This window comes from Tauraco erythrolophus, chromosome Z (assembly GCF_009769465.1).
Source record: "Tauraco erythrolophus isolate bTauEry1 chromosome Z, bTauEry1.pri, whole genome shotgun sequence".
Lineage (NCBI taxonomy): Eukaryota > Metazoa > Chordata > Aves > Musophagiformes > Musophagidae > Tauraco > Tauraco erythrolophus.
The window spans coordinates 51,956,777-51,974,081 of record NC_141496.1 but is presented as its reverse complement, the minus strand read 5'-3'; the positions used below and the strand labels follow the sequence as shown (position 1 = coordinate 51,974,081).

Below are 17,305 nucleotides of genomic sequence, written 5' to 3'. Positions count from 1 at the left end.
TAGATTTAATTCGTATAGGCAACACTTCCTGCTGAGTAGCATAAGGCGTTTACAAATAAACTATAGTATTGTAAAATCTACAGACCTTGTTATAGAACTCAAACAGCTCCTGATGACTAAATTCTACAAATACTTTCTTCAGGTTCTGTGAAAGAAAAAGAAGAGAAAGGAAATAATAAGCTTACTTTTTTTTTTTTTCCTTTTTGGTATTCATTCCAATAATTCAGCATGTGAGATTAAGCTACATGAAAGATAATGGTTGCAACAGTTAGTTTTCCTGCCATTCACTACAACATCCCTCATATATGCTATTCCATTTTAGTGAAGAATCTAAGTCTACAGGTACATCTGTTCTCCTGCTGTGAAGAGCAATAATAAAATCTCCCATGAAAATGATTTTGTTACCTTATTTTTAAGTCAGATAAAAATGAAAGATTACATTTGTCTTTCTCAGCAGTCCATCTAAGATCTGCTAAACACCATTACACAACGACAAAGTCATTAGTGTGTTTGATTGAACTTGCACGGGTATTACGTACTGCACCAGCACAGAGCTAATACTTGCATTCATTAATCTAACAGTTATGATCTTACCATGCTGACACTGCTATAGGCATCTAAGCAGAGATTCAGCCAAAGTTAACAATTAACACTAGGGCTTCAAAGCAGCGCTTAAACATTAAAAAAGCAAAATAACACAACTGATGGATAAAACTGATGGTGGTAATAATACTCTGCACGCATGTGCTGATGTCTGTGGAGATGGGAGTTAAATTAAAATTTCTATCCTGCTTAACTCGCACACAAGAAACAGGTAGTTTAATGCCTGCTACTTTCAATCACAGTGCAGATCTATCCAGACTGTTTCTAGCCTTATTCCTTCTACTTCGCTTCATCACTTTACTTCTTTTAAAATAAATTCCTAACTATTACTGCACATTCTCTGTGTTGTTGCTAGACTTTCCAAGGCTTGGAGGCATTCCTGAGGATAACAGTTGCACTTCCATAAACACTAACAAGGCTCTGTGAAAACTGAATCTGTGGACACCTCTACTCACAAAACATTATCAGCTGAAATAATGTACACACGCTCATTTTGTTTAACTGGTACCAACTTCATGTACCACTTAAGTCAGCAGAAAAACACTTATTTATCAATTCGGCTTAAAAGAGCAAGGATACTTTTGCACACAGACAAGGCTGTGGGCCAGATTCTGTGTACCCTCATACCAATGCAAGTCTTGATTTAAGCCAAATAATGCTGCTGAATTTGGCGCGCCAAACGCACAAGAGCAGCAGAAGCCCTGGGAACTCAGGATAGGTACTGCCTGGTGCCTGCTCCTCAAAAGGAGCTGTAAGACACAGGAAAAGGATAAAATGACTGGGGCCAGCCTGTCTGGTGCAATTCCTCCTCCCTGCTCTGCAGAAAGAAGGATCCTTTCCAACAATTTCAGGAAGGCTACAAAAGCCTAGAAAAGGACCAGTGATTTGCATGAGAGACCAATCTTCCCCCTCTGGGAAGGAACAATGCAATTCTGGGAATCGTACGGTGAATACAAAATAAAACTACCAGGACAGCAGTTCTCTTTGCCATGACTCCAGCTGATCCTCCCTCCAAAGAGCATAATGCCGTGACAGGGAAGTAAAGGCACTTTTAAAGGCTTTCTAACAGCTAAGAAACAAAGGGAAAGCAAACAAGTGGTTCCTTCAGAAAAGAAAGAGGGTAGAGGAAAGAAGAAAGACACACTAATAGCAAATGGATCTACCATTTCAGCCTGGATGTTTGTTTGGCATTTGCTGTTCCAGAAGGATTCTGGTGTTTGAATGGAAGGAAGCAAAACCGAAAAGAGAAGGTTCAGAATAAAAGGAAGATACCATATATCTTAAAGTTTATCAGTCACAATGAATAGCCAGGGTCATCTCTTGCATGGTTTGTGGCAGAAGAGTCTGCTGGATTTCGACACGACAGTTTTGCAATGCCTCCAGAGAGGGGCACTGGGTGTACGACACCTCCAACCACCAGATCTCACTTCTCTGTGCTCTGTCTCGGCCAAGATGGGCATCTGGTACAAATGCTGATCTGGTACTACCTCAGATCAGCAAGCAAGATCAACTTCTTACAGATACACAAAAAAAGAAAATGAAAAGCTTGTCTTTCTTATTTTCCTCTTACTATATTAATTACTTTAAGCTATAAGATAGGGTATGGAAATGAAAAAAAGTGTGGTACTTTTAATTCAGGTTCTTTTTATGCTAAAAAATAAAATCACTATGTCTTATGAATAAGCTGAGATCTCTCTTCCCGTTATTATTTAATAATCGCAGTCTGATAACTGAGACAAAATTTATGTTGCTTTGTGGCAGGCAAATGTCTGTGGAGATCTAAAAGAAAGCATGCCATGCCAGGCTATGTTTCTGATCTGGGGGTGGGAGTGGGAGTGTCAATGGGAAAGAGGATATAACAATCTTTTATGAAATATGTTGTTTACCTGCACTTAATCCTCCACTAAACCAGAATTCTTTCTGAGCTTTCTGAGTGTAAAATCCTGGTACATCTACTACATCACTTCAGCAGAGAGCATTGTCACAAAAAAATGTGCACAAGTATGGCAGCAGTTAAAAATGCTATTTTTACAATATTAAATTTCTCACGAGTATGAGTCCCTGGAGGAAGGTGCCGAATGATCATTGTTATGTGATCAGCAATTCCTATATAGACCACAAAAACACTGTATCATTACTACGTCCCCACGAGAAAAAGCTACATCTGAGCAGGCTGATGGACCCTCATTTTTAGATGACATACCCATTATTCACTTATTTGGTTTATTCTGTACGAACACAAAAAACTGCAATTAAAGCAATGTGTCACAGGACGAGGTTACCATCCAGTTCTTTGATCAGTTCAGTTAAATACTATTAAAAATTACTGCATAGATAGAATATTGCTAAAGCCCCCAGCGTAGGCAAATTCCTAATCTACTTTATGGAATTTTACTCAGATAAAGATACAAAATGACAAACAGCAATAATTTTTCAACCATAACTAAAACATAGTATAAAAAAAATCACTTTCAGCTTACTAACTTAATTAAATGTCACAGTGTGCAGATAGAGGCTCGGCCTATTTACGAAAAGTGCAGGCAGCTAAGTTGCCTTCTTTTATCTACAAATACAGGTTTTTCAGATGTTGTCTCTGACCTAGTATGTGTTTCCCAAAACGTAAATAAGAAAACAGTAATTTGCTGGATGCCTAACTTCTTTCTTCCCTCTATCAAGTTTATCATTCTCTTTTCCTCTTTCCTGATAAATTTCCTCCCATTCCTCACTTCCACTCTACTCTTTCCCTCACTTCTGGCATCTCATTTTCTCTTTGCTGTTATCATCTTCATGTGAAAGAAAACTAACCAAAGTAACCAGAAAACTAAACTGAATTTATTCTCATTGCCACACTCAGTGACTCTTAAGACTTTTTCTAATTACATCCCAAACTTTGTTGCTGTAGCGGTAAAAGCTCTAGCTCCTACTTTTAAGAGTTTTAGCCTTGAGGGTGACAGCTTCCTAGCTTCAGATAACCTAGTTGAATAAGTTATTCTTATGAAGACAAAGAAATCTCTAAAATACCAAACGTTCCTTTTTTGGGCAGCTTTGAAAATGTGGAGACAAGACTTTTTGTCTGATTCAATACTCACGAAGAGTGGCAGGGACAGCACTGGCGTGATATGCTCCACAAGCACAGCTAAAGACGTGATGTGCAGCATCTTCAGCTAAATAAAGTTGCTGTTAGGTTCAGTGTGCTCATCTGATGTTAAACATGACAGAGCATTGCACTTACTACTGGAAAAGTCTGTGTGAATTGCAAGTGTTGCCCAAGACAAATCTTTGGGCAACTCTGTATTCATTGCAAGGAATATGGAAATCAGTTTTCTCAAATGTATAGTTTAACATATTTGGCCACATATCACTACTGAATGTGTTTTTAAGATTAAAATTAAATTTTAGTGCCATTTTGCTTTTATAGATCTAGACGGAATCTGATTTCATTCTACCTCTTTTCTCACCCTAAGGCTGTATCAATTTACAACTTACACTCTCCTGAGAACTTCTATGAAATTCTAGTAAGTTTAACTGATTAGGGTTGTTTTCTCCCCTTACCTATCTTCTCACTGATTGTCTGGTATCATTTTAGAAAACATAGTATCTCCACCAGTCTCTAAAACAGCTGTTCAAAACCAAATTTCTTTCAGGAGGGCGCAGGGGAAGAGGAGAGAAGGGAAATAAAAATGAAGATAAAAACTTCCTGCTCCCAGTCAACATTAATATGCTATCCTACCCAAAACAGCCATTCTGAATGTTTGGCTAATTCTACAAAATAGCCACAATCATTTAATAGACACTTAGCTTAAAACCACCAGCAAACAATTAGGCAAATTTTTAGCTGAACATGATCATCAGCATAAAATGACGAAGATTCAACTACACAAGATCTAAAAGAGCCTGCAATTTGCCATTGCCTCAGCTAACAATTTATTTTAAACATGAATACCTCCTTGCTGCAAAATGCTTCTGTGGAAACCATGCAAAAAATATATCTCTTTAAAATACTTCAGAAAGTAGAGGCAAATTCCTGGTTATAATCAAAGGATTTGGTTGTGGGGGTTTTTTTTGTGGTTTCTTTCTTTTTTCTTTTTTTAATCTGATGCTCTAGATACTTCTATTTTAATGTACTACTGCAAAAGGCTTTATTACTAATGACAGAGTTGTGCAACTTTATTTATTGCCCAGCTGTATTCCACACATTTAACTCCTGCACCCCATGCATAAGCATAGAGCGAGACACTAGCAGTTCTAAACAAAAGACAAACTTCTGGTTTTAAAGCTAACTTGAATATGAAAAATTGATATTGCTGTAATAGTTCTCAACTGCAAAGCTGTAACTACTTTTATCGACGTTGCAAAATAAATGCCAAGTATTCCGAAGCAAACAGATGGAGGGACAGACTGGTTTGTACATCTAAATGTCTACTGATAATGATAACGTTCTATGACTGAGCACATGTGAAAAATTACAGTATATTCAGAGAAGTAAAATTCAATAAGACCAAGGGCAAGGTCCCACACAAGGTCAGGGCAATCTCAAGCACAAGTACAGGCTGGGCGGAGAATGGATTGAGAGCAGCCCTGAGGAAAAGGACTTGGGAGTGCTGGTGGATGACAAGCTCAACATGAGCCGGCAATGTGCGCTGGCAGCCCAGAAAGCCAACTGTATCCTGGGCTGTATCAAAAGGAGCGCGGCCAGCAGGTCAAGGGAGGTGATTCTGCCCCTCTACTCTGCTCTCGTGAGACCCCACCTGGAATACTGTGTTCAGCTCTGGAGTCCCCAGCACAAGAAGAACATGGAGCTGCTGGAGTGGGTCCAGAAGAGGGCCATGAAGATGATCTGAGGGCTGGAGCACCTCTGCTATGAAGACAGGCTGAGAGAGTTGGGGTTGTTCAGCCTGGAGAAGGCTCCAGCAAAACCTTTTAACAGCCTTCCAGTACCTAAAGGGGGCCTACAAGAAAGGTGGAGAGGGACTTTTTACAAGGGCGTGTAGTGATAGGACAAGGAGTAATGGCTTTAAACTGAAAGAAGGGAGATTTAGATTAGATCTGAAGAAGAAATTCTTCACTGTGAGAGTGATGAGACACTGGAACAGGTTGCCCAGAAGAGTTGTGGCTGCCCCATCCCTGGAAGTGTTCAAGACCAGGCCGGATGAGGCTTTGAGCAACGTGATCTAGTGGAAGGTGTCCCTGCCCACGGCAGGGGTGTTGGAACTGCATGATCTTTAAGGTCTCCAGCTGCATTAAAACAGACTAGCATTACTTAAAAGCACACCTGTTCCTTAACTCTCTGCACATAAGAGACAGCAATTAAGACTTCTTTATATTCTTACAGCAGTAGATGGATATAATTCAGCTAAGGGATTCAGCAGAACACAGGGAGTTAAATACTGACTTATGTATTCCTAATTATACTTCTTCCACATCATCAGAAAATGTGACCTTCAAACTTCATTCTTCTTCCAAGCTTATTTCCATTTGCAATAGCAAATAATTATTTTTGTAGAGAAAAAGAAATTGTGCCTTATGACTGATTTACGTGCATTTTCAAGTCTCAGTGTGCAACTGTTATAAAACAGAACATCTTTCATACTAACTCCTTCTTTTCCTGATCGATATGTTAACATTTAGTTTGTATATGTACTGCATTCTACCTGTCAAAGTTGCATTTCTTTTTCATATAAGCTTAAGAATTTCAAATTCCCTGTGGTATCTAGGGAGATCAAAATCAGCAGCATACTAGGGTGTCCTTCCCTCCCTTTGCAACATATTCCCTACCCAATGCTCTGTGTTGATTCCTGAGATCTAATCAATGTGTTACTGGAAACTGATGGTTTGGAGATACATATAGATAATCTTACTACAGTAGATGCAGGATCATCTAAGCATGTTTTCATGGAAAGTGTCTAGAATAAATGAATTGCCCAGTCCAGTGGTGAGTTCACAGACACTACAGGCATTTGGAGACCTGCAGAAGACCTGACATATATCCAAACAGCAACAAGAACTGTCAATCGTTTCCATTTTCACTCCTCCTGTTCCCTTCCAGCCTCATGAAAATATCCATTACTGGCCGGATGAACTAGTGCAAAGCAACAGACAAGAATTGAGACACAGCTACTGAGAAGATCACATAGATGGGAAGATGATGGATTATCAGAAGCAAACAGGTGTCCTTCTTCACAGTAGAGGAGAAAAATGCTTTTAAAACTGAGACAATTATCTGAAAACAAAGAACTACAGTTTTCACCTCAATACACCTGGCCAGAGAAAATACCATCTTGCTAAAGAAAAGGGAGATAGTAAAGCAATTTTTTTCCAACAGCTGTATCCAGGAAGAGGGTTCCTTTGCCTTGAATGTGCTAGGAATTTACATACATGTAGGCAACATCATTAGGTTGGTTGGTTTTTTAACAATACTTTTGCATGGAAAACCTCACAAAAACAGAAATCTAGAGTTGTAGGGTTGTCATTTCTACGCAAAGATTATGTTAAATACACTTTTACAAAAAACACCATAGTGAACAAACACGCTTTTTGGGGAAATAGGTGGTAAATGTGTAACAGTGCATGCCTATCACAAGAAACATTTAAAAGCAGGTCTTTTCTACTGATACTTCCCTCAATGTTCTATGTACGGAAAATGGCTCATAGAAGATCTACTGAAAGGTTGACTTCCTTCTATGTCTGTTCTGTATTTTGTATATACCTTCACATGCCTTTCCCTTCTTTGAAGACAACTGCAAACAGTACAAATTCATTACTGATTCCCCACTAGTCTCCGCACAGGATCAGTCACTAACAGCACAAAGCATCCATCCACACAACTGTGTCATTGTAATTTCAGGTTTCAACAGGAAAACGTGCAAGTATGATTCTCAAGTATAGTACTCAGGAAAAGATACGTTTGAAAATTGTTAGTTTCATTCACTAACTACCACACAATTACTAAGAATAACACTAATTAATCTAAGGAACACAGGTCCTAATAACGACAACTTTCTTATTTCATCTCTCACCTAATTTTGCAAATTATACCGTACTCCTAACACTGCAGAAAGCTCTCTGAAGAAGTAACCTCACTAAAAGCCTAAAAGAAATATACCCTTGCTTCCTATTAAATTTCACTGTATCAAGTAAGGAAAAAAGAGTCTCTGGGAAAGCAGGTACATTCTAATTGTTGTATATTGCTTATACAGTGTACAGTCTGTAACTATCAGAATGCAAGTTTCTTCTTTAGGCAGAACTCTGACGACTATATAATTTTATTCCTGAGAATAAATTAAATTCTTTGATCTTTCATGTTTTGGTACAGCTTATTTGGCATAGAAACTATGATATAGAAAAGATTAAGTGCATGAACACTGTAAGAAAAACCAGGGAGTTACGACTCTGTATTCCACTTATTTCCACCAGAGCAATATATTGTGTAAGTCTCTAAACACCATGAAGACCAGTGAGTTCACACTTCTAAAGATTCTTCATGTCAAGACTGTCACAATAGTCTTACATTCACCTTCAATGATAAGGAATCTACGTTTCTTCTTAGGATTGTACTTGTAGAGAACAACTGCCGAAGAGAGAGCCCAGCAGTAAGCAGAAATGCTTTTGAGCTTTTCTGACCTCACATGTTTGCTGAATTTGATCACAGCCAAATTCATTTTTACAAACTGCACAGGAAAAAGATGTCGTGCAGGCATGGTTATGAACTGTACCAATTATTGCACTCAGAAAATCCAATTCTAAGAAGTTAACAGAATTGAGTGTAAATATTAAGTGTGACATTAGCCTAGCATTGGCATCTGAAAACTTAAGATTATGGACTGAAATGGCAAACATTACAACTTGAGTAAGTATCTTAAGATAGTGAAGCTCAGCCCTAGAGCCTCGAAGGCAGACTGAGATAGATTTTTACATTGATATACCATGGTCAAAACCTCCTACAGCAAGGAGAGCGCTGAACAACATGGACAGAATGTTTTAGAAAGCTTTTCACACAGCTTGTTTGTAGCTGACATGATTAGCATGGAGTTGCAAATCCTTTATGTTCAAATCAGATACACATCTAATGTTGGGTCTGAAGAAAGCTGGACTTAGAGAAAGCTCAAACTGTGATCCAGACCACTCAGGAAGCCACCCCTTTGGTCTCAACTGAAAGCCAGGCAAAACCTCCTGTGTCCAGAAGCAGAAACTTGGGTTATTGTCATCTGCATCTACACCTAGAGCAAGTGATATGACCGAAATTTTATATGGTGTGGTCATGCAGATGAGTAACACTTTAAGAAGGCTTTAGACGAAGGGAGGAAGCTGGCACCCTTTTGCAGCATTAGCTTCTGAGCCCTACCTGGTTCAACAAGATACTGCAACACTGCATTGTTTTACCAAGAAAGGCCTTTCTTCATCAGCAGAAAACCTGAAAGTATCTATTGTTTCTACTGAGACACAAGAAAAGAGGCTGGATAAAAGATTCCAGCAGTGAGAGGAAAGATCTAAGGAAGCTCAGATCCATGTGAAATCCATGTAACTGATGTGAAAACACCCTTTCAAAAAAATCTGCTTAAATATTTACAAAATATCAAGATTAGATAATTTGTAAATTAGTTCTTTTGTTGAGGATGGGTCACTCAGAGTATCACCAATTTGGATTTTGTTAGGCACACAGGCAAAGATAAAATGTTTGAGGTTTTTTTCTGTACTAAAAGGATGTTAGTGGCTGTCAGTAAGCACATCTCTGATCTCCAGCGGGAAATCACTCCAGCAGCTAGCAACTGGGTGCTTGCACACAAATCTCAGCTGCTGAAAGAGACTGGAAAGCAATGTGGGAGTGAGGGATGTTAACTAGCAGCGCAGGATCAAAGACAGAGATCTTAGAGAGTAAGATTGTTTGTACAGTAACATATATTTTCTTTTACATTTTTTTTTTTTTCAGGAAGTCACCTACTATTTTTACTGTATTCTAAGAAACAGAACAGATGTACAGCTTTTGCTACAATACTCACAACTTACAAATAAATGCCAGACTCTTAGCCAGTATCTCTTCTCACCAGAAGTAACCCAGCAAGGCCTTGAATCTGGGCTATTCATTTGGATCAAGGACATTCCGATGTTGGAGTGTGATGAAAAGGACATTGCCACCCCCACAGAAGCAAACAACAACATTTCTCAGGCAACATAGCACAGTGCAAAACTGGAAAAGGTCTTTAAAAGGAAAGTTTCTCAAACCATTTAAAAACACTTTTCCTTTTTACAAGGATTAGAAAAAAAAGACTTTTTTTCTGATTATGACTGCAAAATTAAGAGGAATGTGGAAACAATCACTTATTATGAAGCAATCCACCAACAAATTTTTTTCCTCAGTTTGTCACTGAAGGTTACACATGTTCTCATGATGCAAAAATCAGCTATTTTGGATTTTAGACAACATAATTTCAGTGCTCTTGCTTTCATACTTTTGATGAAAAGCTATCTAGAGCATGATGCAGTGGTGTGGTGTGAATTCTTTTTGCTTACAAAACAAACTGGACAGAGTGCTAAGGACAGAAGGTAGATTCATAGATTCATAGATTCATAGATTCATAGATTTCTAGGTTGGAAAAGACCTTAGAGATCATCGAGTCCAACCATCCCTAATCCCCATTAAACCATATCCCCAAGTAGATCATCCACCCTATTCTTAAACACATCCAGGGATGGGGACTTGACTACCTCCCTGGGCATTCCTCCCCAGCAGTTCCTCTCTAGTAAGCAGCCAATGTAAAAATATCATGTACTAGAATAGAATCATAGAATCATAGAATCGTTAGGGCTGGAAGGGACCTTCAAAGGCCATCTAGTCCAACCCCCCTGCAAGGAACAGGGATATCTCCAACTAGATCAGGTTGCTCAGGGCCTCATCCAACCGGGCCTTGAACGTCTCCAGGGATGGAGCATCCACCACCTCTCTGGGCAACCTGTTCCAGTGTTCTACAACTCTCATGGTAAAAAATTTTTTCCTAATATCCAATCTGAATCTACCTCCCTCTATTTTAAAACCATTACCCCTTGTCCTATCACAACTGGCCCTCCTGAACAGCCTCTCCCCATCTTTCTTGTAGGCCCCCTTGAGGTACTGGAAGACCCCTATAAGGTCACCCCGGAGCCTCCTCTTCTCCAGGCTGAACAGCCCCAACTCTTTCAGCCTGTCCTCATAGGAAAGGTGCTCCAGCCCTCTTATCATCTTCATGGTCCTCCTCTGGACCCTCTCCAACTGGTCCATGTCCTTCGTATGTTGGGGACTCCAGAACTGGACGCAATACTCCAAGTGAGGTCTCACGAGGGCAGAGTAGAGGGGGAGAATCACCTCCCTCGACCTGCTGGCCACGCTCCTCTTGATGCAGCAAGTGCTGTGTGTTTTCACATACAGTGAAGATGAAATCAAACCAGTCACCCACAGTTTCCTTCAAAGTCAGAATATGAATATAAGTATACAGGTAATATCCTCTCAGGGAAGAAAACGCTCAACTTCAGGCTAACATAAGTAATTCAAAAGAGGGTATCAAATTCCTTTTTATTTTCTCCAAGTCTGTGTGCTATTGAATTACAGTTCATACAGCTTGCTTTAAAAGAAACTGAGAAATGTGAAGGAATACAGTACTAGATTTGGACAGATGGCTGGAGTACAATGTAGTACTCAGACTGGATGCAATAGTTTCAGTGAATACCAAAATCAAGACACTTTTAATGTTTTTCTCTCAAAATGAATCTGTTTAGTTCCAAATTAATTACATTCTTCTCTTTCAAGCCACCACTGCATGATGCAAAACTAATATGGTAACGCAAGGAATAAAAACTGACATTATATTGTGTAATATTTTCAAAAAGATAGATATGAAATTAATATCTAAACTACGTTTAATGTCTTTCCAATTTTTACCTTTCTAACATTATGCTCTTCAAAGGGAAAAATGGAAAAATAAGGTGTTACAGGTCAGTTTGCAAACCTCATTTTGTCTGTATGAACAATTTTATAAACTCATGTGTAAACCCATGTTTTAAGATACTAAGTCACTTCTTCCAAAAAATGCTGAAAGCTTAGGATTTGTTCAATGTGTTCTCAATGTCATAGATTGAAAGTGTAACCTATGGGCTAGTCATCGATATTTAGATCTGCAATCTCAGAAGTTATGAAACTTTCGAAATAACCTAACATGTTTCCAGATTTTTCTTATATAGAGAGTGAATGCTATGAATGTATTTGCTGACTACCAAAGGTTTTAAATTTAAAAGAAAAAAAAAAAAAACCAGGAAACGGTTTAAAAGATTTTCTCTTGAAATAGTATTTATATGGTACTATGGAAAAGAATTTAACTTTTCTTCTCCTTTCAGTCACAAGAAAGTTTTCAACATGCATACTGTTCTCCACCACATTCTTACCTCTAAATTGGAAAGATATCAATTTGATGGATGAACTGGTAGATGGGTAAGGAAGTGGCTGGATAGCATCCAAAGAGTTACAATCAATGGCTCAATGTCCAACAGGAAACCAGTAAAGAGCGATGTCCCTCAAGGGTCCATGCTAGGATGAGTACTATTTAATATCTTCATTATTATCATGACACAAATAGTGGGACTAAGCGAACCCTCAGTAAGTTTGTGGTGACATCAACTTAAGAGGTGTAGCTGGTACACTCAAGGGAATGGATGTCATCCAGAGGGACTTTTGACAGGCTTGAGGAGTGAGACCATGTGAACCTCATGAAGTTCAACAAAGCCAAGGGCAAGGTCCTGCACCCAGCTCAGGGCAAACCCCAGCATCAACAAAGACTGGAGAACGAATGGGCTGACAGCAGCCCTGCTGAGAAGGACTTGAGGGTACTGGTGGATGAAAAACTGGACATTGAGCTGGCAACATGCACTTGCACCCAGAAAGTCAACTGTATCCTGGGCTGCATCCAAAGAACTGTGGCCAGCAGGTCGAGGGAGGTGATTCTGCCCTTCTGCTCTGCTCTCGTGAGACCCCACCTGGAATACTGTGTTCAGCTCTGGAGTCCTCAGCACAAGAAGAACATGGAGCTGCTGGAGTGGGTCCAGAAGAGGGCCATGAAGATGATCTGAGGGCTGGAGCACCTCTCCTCTGAAGACAGGCTGAGAGAGTTGGGGTTGTTCAGCCTAGAGAAGAGAAGGCTCCAGGGAGATCTTATTGCAGCTATTCAGTACATAAAGGAAGCTCACAAGAAAGATGGAGACAGACTTCTACCAGGGCCTTGAATAAATTCAAGTCCAAAACAGCTAGATCTTCTCTTCTTAAGACATAAGCCATGAGGTGATAGTAAAAGAATAACAACATGCAGGTATGGTAGGTCAAAAGTTTTTTGTTTCTAACCTGACATAATGGAATATACAATGTCACACATATAAATGGAGTTTTTACATACACTGGGGAGTTTAGCTTAATCAGAGAAAGAAGAATATGACAGTGAAGAGTACCTACCAGGGAACTGTTAATAGTTGCTTCCCCATTGGCTAAACAGGGACTGTTAAGTCTGACTTTATACAACAGAAATATTTCCTGACAATCTCAGGGAAAACTTGCTTATCTTGAACATTCTCCCACATTCTGGGTTGTTATACACCTTTAGGATATGACTATCCATGTACAATAAATTGCTTTGTCTTTAACCTTCATGATTCACACATTCTCCTATCTAAAGCAAGCTTCTGCGGTTTTTGCACTTTTTTTCCATAGAAAAAAGAGGAAGTATGGAGGACTGAACTATCTCAAGTTCAAATTAAGCACACATCAGAGACAAAATGGAGACTCTAGACTTTTCTGATTTCCAATTACGTAGTACCAAGGCAGTGCTCTAGTTGCATTCAACATGTAAAACTATGCACTGACCAGCAGAAAAATGAACTGGGAAAACAAATGGTTGACAGATGAACTGATGAGCCAGAAAGATACCCTAATTAACCTGGTCAGGTACTTGGCTGAGGCCTTGGGGTGACAGCAGTCTTATGAAAACACATATCAAGAGTATCTGTGTTCTCTTACTGGTGAGTGACAGAATTAACAGTTGAACACACACTAAAGGGAAGTGTCTTTAGACTTCAGGCATGAGACAAGTTTTTTGACTGAAAAGAGAGTAATGTCACAGCCCTACACAGAGGAACGAATTACCAAAATTGCAAACCAGTTGCTTTGATGAGAACAAATAGTCCAATATGCTTGGGACCATTATTTTAAAAGGATTAAAGCACTATTGCGTAGGAGAATCGATTCAATTTGCACTGTTTTGTTTATCCTGGAGATAAACAGATTAACTTGTCTGCAGCTATAAACTAGCCAGAACTCTAGTGGTCAGGCAAAGGCAGTGTGAGATCAGAAGGTGTCTAAGGAATATGTAGATCCAACAGTTAATTTGACAGTTGGCAATCCAGCTCTCAAACCGGTAAACGCCATACTTGGGTTTTTGTGGCATTGGTTTTGCTAAAGTTGAAACCTACAGAGATATTAAAATCTAAGATGTTAGAACACAGCCTAAGAATGCAAGAGGAAGGATCAACTCAATAAACTGCATCTCCGTATCAGCAAGAACCTTGGTAAAGATACAAAGTGAGTTTTTGTATTTGAACTGAAATGTTTCTCCAGGAATTGTTCATGTTTTCTGTGTGTTGAAAGTACTGAAATGTGAAAGTAAACACATGAGAGGTCAAAAGCTGCAAGCTGTTCAACAATAACTACTCTGGGTACAGCAATGAATAAAAGCTTTAGGATACTGAAGATCCAGAAAGAATTTTCATTGTTTTTTCTTTGGGAATTAAAACTTTTCCTTCTGAACTTCTGAAACACATCCTTCAATACTTCCACATGCAAGACAAGAGACTTCTCGTCTCAAAAAATATCCTATCACATGAGGACGAGAGTATTTACCTCCGTTGGCAAGAACAGAGCTCTCAGGCAGAGTGAAGTGATTCTCCTCTGCTCGGCACTCGTGAGGCTTCATCTGAGATGCTGCATCCAGTCCTGCACGTCTTCAGTACAGGACAGATGTTAAGAAACTGGCAGGATTTCAGCATCATCTGGATGGTTATCATCTGGATGCACCACATGTGAAGAGATACTAGGAGAAGTTTGTTTGCTTTGTTTGAAACAGGGTTAAGAATGGGGAATCTAATCACAGTCCTATCTAAAAGTTCTACCATTACATTGTACCTCTATGACCTTTGAAGGTCCCTTCCAGCCCTAACCATTCTATGATTCTATGATTCTATGATTCTATGACAGGTGATTTTAGTTTATCTTGTTAAAGATTACAGATCTTATCTGTTTAGAGAGTCTACCTCATAACAAATAATGGTATTTGGTAATAAATAATAACCATCCCCTAGTGAGGAGTTGATAAGGAATACAATTTCAACTCATACAGGAGGGTTCATGCAACACAGTTGACACTGTCCCGCACAACATCCTTGTCTCTAAATGGGAGAGACATGGATTTGACGGATGGACCACTCACTGCCTAAGGAATTGGCTGGATGATGGCGCTCAAAGAGTTGTGATCAACAGGTCGATGTCCAAGTGGAGTTCTGTGACACGTGGCATTTCTCAGGGGTTGGTATTGGGACCAGCGCTGTTTAGCATCTTTGTCAGCGACGTGGACAGTGGGATTGAGTGCATCCTCAGCAAGTCTGCCAAAGACACCAAGCTGTGTGGTGTGGTCGACACGCCGGAGGGAAGGGATGCCATCCAGAGGGACTTTGACAGGCTGGAGAGGTGGGCCTGTGCAAACCTCATGAAGTTCAACAAGGCCAAGGGCAAGGTCCTGCACATGGATCAGGGCAATCCCAAGCACAAATACAGGATGGGCAGACAATGGATTACGAGCGGCCCTGAGGAGAAGGCCTTGGGGGTGCTGGCTGATAAGAGCACCCATGAGACAGCAATGTGCGCTAGTACCTAAAGGGGGCCTACAAGGAAGTTGGAGAAGGACTTTTTCCAAAGATGTGTAGAGATAGCACAAAGGATAAAGGCTTTAAACTGAAAGAAGGTAGATTTAGATTTGATATAACGAATAAATTCTTCACTCTGAGGGTGGTGAGGTAATGGAACAGGTTGCCTAGATAAGCTGTGTACATCCTATCCCTGAAAGTGTTCAAGGCCAGGCTGGTTGAGCCTTTAAGCAACCTGGTCTAGTGGAAGGTGCCCCTGCCCATGGCAGGGGGATTGGAACTAGATGATCTTTAAAGTCTCTTCCAATTCAAACCATTCTATGATTCTATGATTCAATTCCTCTATTTTTTACAGGAATTTGACTCAAATGATATCCCTAGAAGCTGGCAATCACACCTTTTAGATGGTCACTGTTCTTTGCTCTTAAAAGATGTGGAACTGGATGCACAAGTAATTTCAATAGAGATTGACTAATCAGAAGTGACAGTCACCAGAAAGATGATCTAAATAACTTGGTAGTAGGCCAGTAAAATTCACAAGTGACAAGGCTGCTGGAATGGACATCTCCGATTGAAAGACTTTGCTGACCTCTTGCTTATCTACCACTAGGAGTTTAAAAGTGCTGCAACTGGAGTCTGATTAATGATTTTTAAACAATGCAAAAGTATTCCAGCACAATGCTTTGAAACTCTACAAAGGGTATAAAAATCCATAAAGAGCAAGACAGGACTGAATACCCAAAGGATCTGGGTCTCCTGGATTTTTTATCCGCTATTAGTCAGTTACGCCTCTAGACACTGCCATTCAGAACTTCACCTAGCCATAGGACTCTTGATGTAGACTTGAAATGTTATGGTCAGATTATAGAAGGCGCCAGATTTACTTCAACTGTTAAAATGCATTTAACAGAATGTCAATTTTGCATAAGCCATTGCATAGTCCATTCTCTCAGAATAAAGACAGCATAAAAACACAAGACTGGCATAAACTCTGTCTTAGTTGCATATATACTAGATAATGTGACTGAATGGCAATCATGTACTCAACATTACAATTCTTCTGTGAACAATCCAGTATTAATGATTGTAAACCATGCCTAGACTCCATGGCATAAACTTAATTGCGAAATCATGGCATTACACTTAATTTCTTCTCCAGGTACTGACTGGCTGTGAATTGAACTAAAAACACTATTTCCAGGAAAGTATGTGGCAATACTTCCAAGCAAACATGAGACTGAAGAGGCGAAGATAAAGGCTGTAAATCACCTGCTGAAAGCTCTTACTCTCTGGAATATCTCACCACTGTGAAGCCATACTACAAGGAATTTCCTAGGGCATTATTCAGATTATAATAATGGTTACTAGAAAACGCTGCATTTTCTACACTTCTGTTTAATGCAGCATGGCACCATCTCCTTAGTAGTTGCATTTTCCTGTATGATCCATTTTGCTAACACTATGTTTACAGAAGTCAAGACACATTAAACACTGACAGAGACCCACATTCAGAACCTACCCAAATGAATGAAGTTTTGAGACAATTTACATTGGCTACTTCATGAACTCCCAGCATCCCACTGCTACCAGTTGCTGACTACAAAAAGCCCCTAAATTCTCTTCAGTTGAATGACTACGGTAGAAAGCACAAAACAATGCAAGAGGTTTTTTTAAAAATACAGCTTTGTCACAAATCCTGTTTTCTATTCTGACCACAGTGGTTTAAACATGCAATGGCTTCATAGCCTAGAAAACACGCAAGAACAAGTGTAACTGC

General features: G+C 39.6%; 1 protein-coding gene across 1 annotated transcript in view; it reads right to left on the bottom strand.

Annotated features, from left to right (window-relative positions):
- COMMD10 (COMM domain containing 10) overlaps positions 1-17,305 on the bottom strand; it is a 122,012-nt gene that overhangs the window by 911 nt on the left and 103,796 nt on the right. Inside the window, exon 10 of the mRNA XM_086629616.1 lies at positions 86-145. Within this exon, the coding sequence (XP_086485742.1) occupies positions 86-145 (60 nt within the window). The remainder of the gene's footprint in view (positions 1-85; positions 146-17,305) is intronic.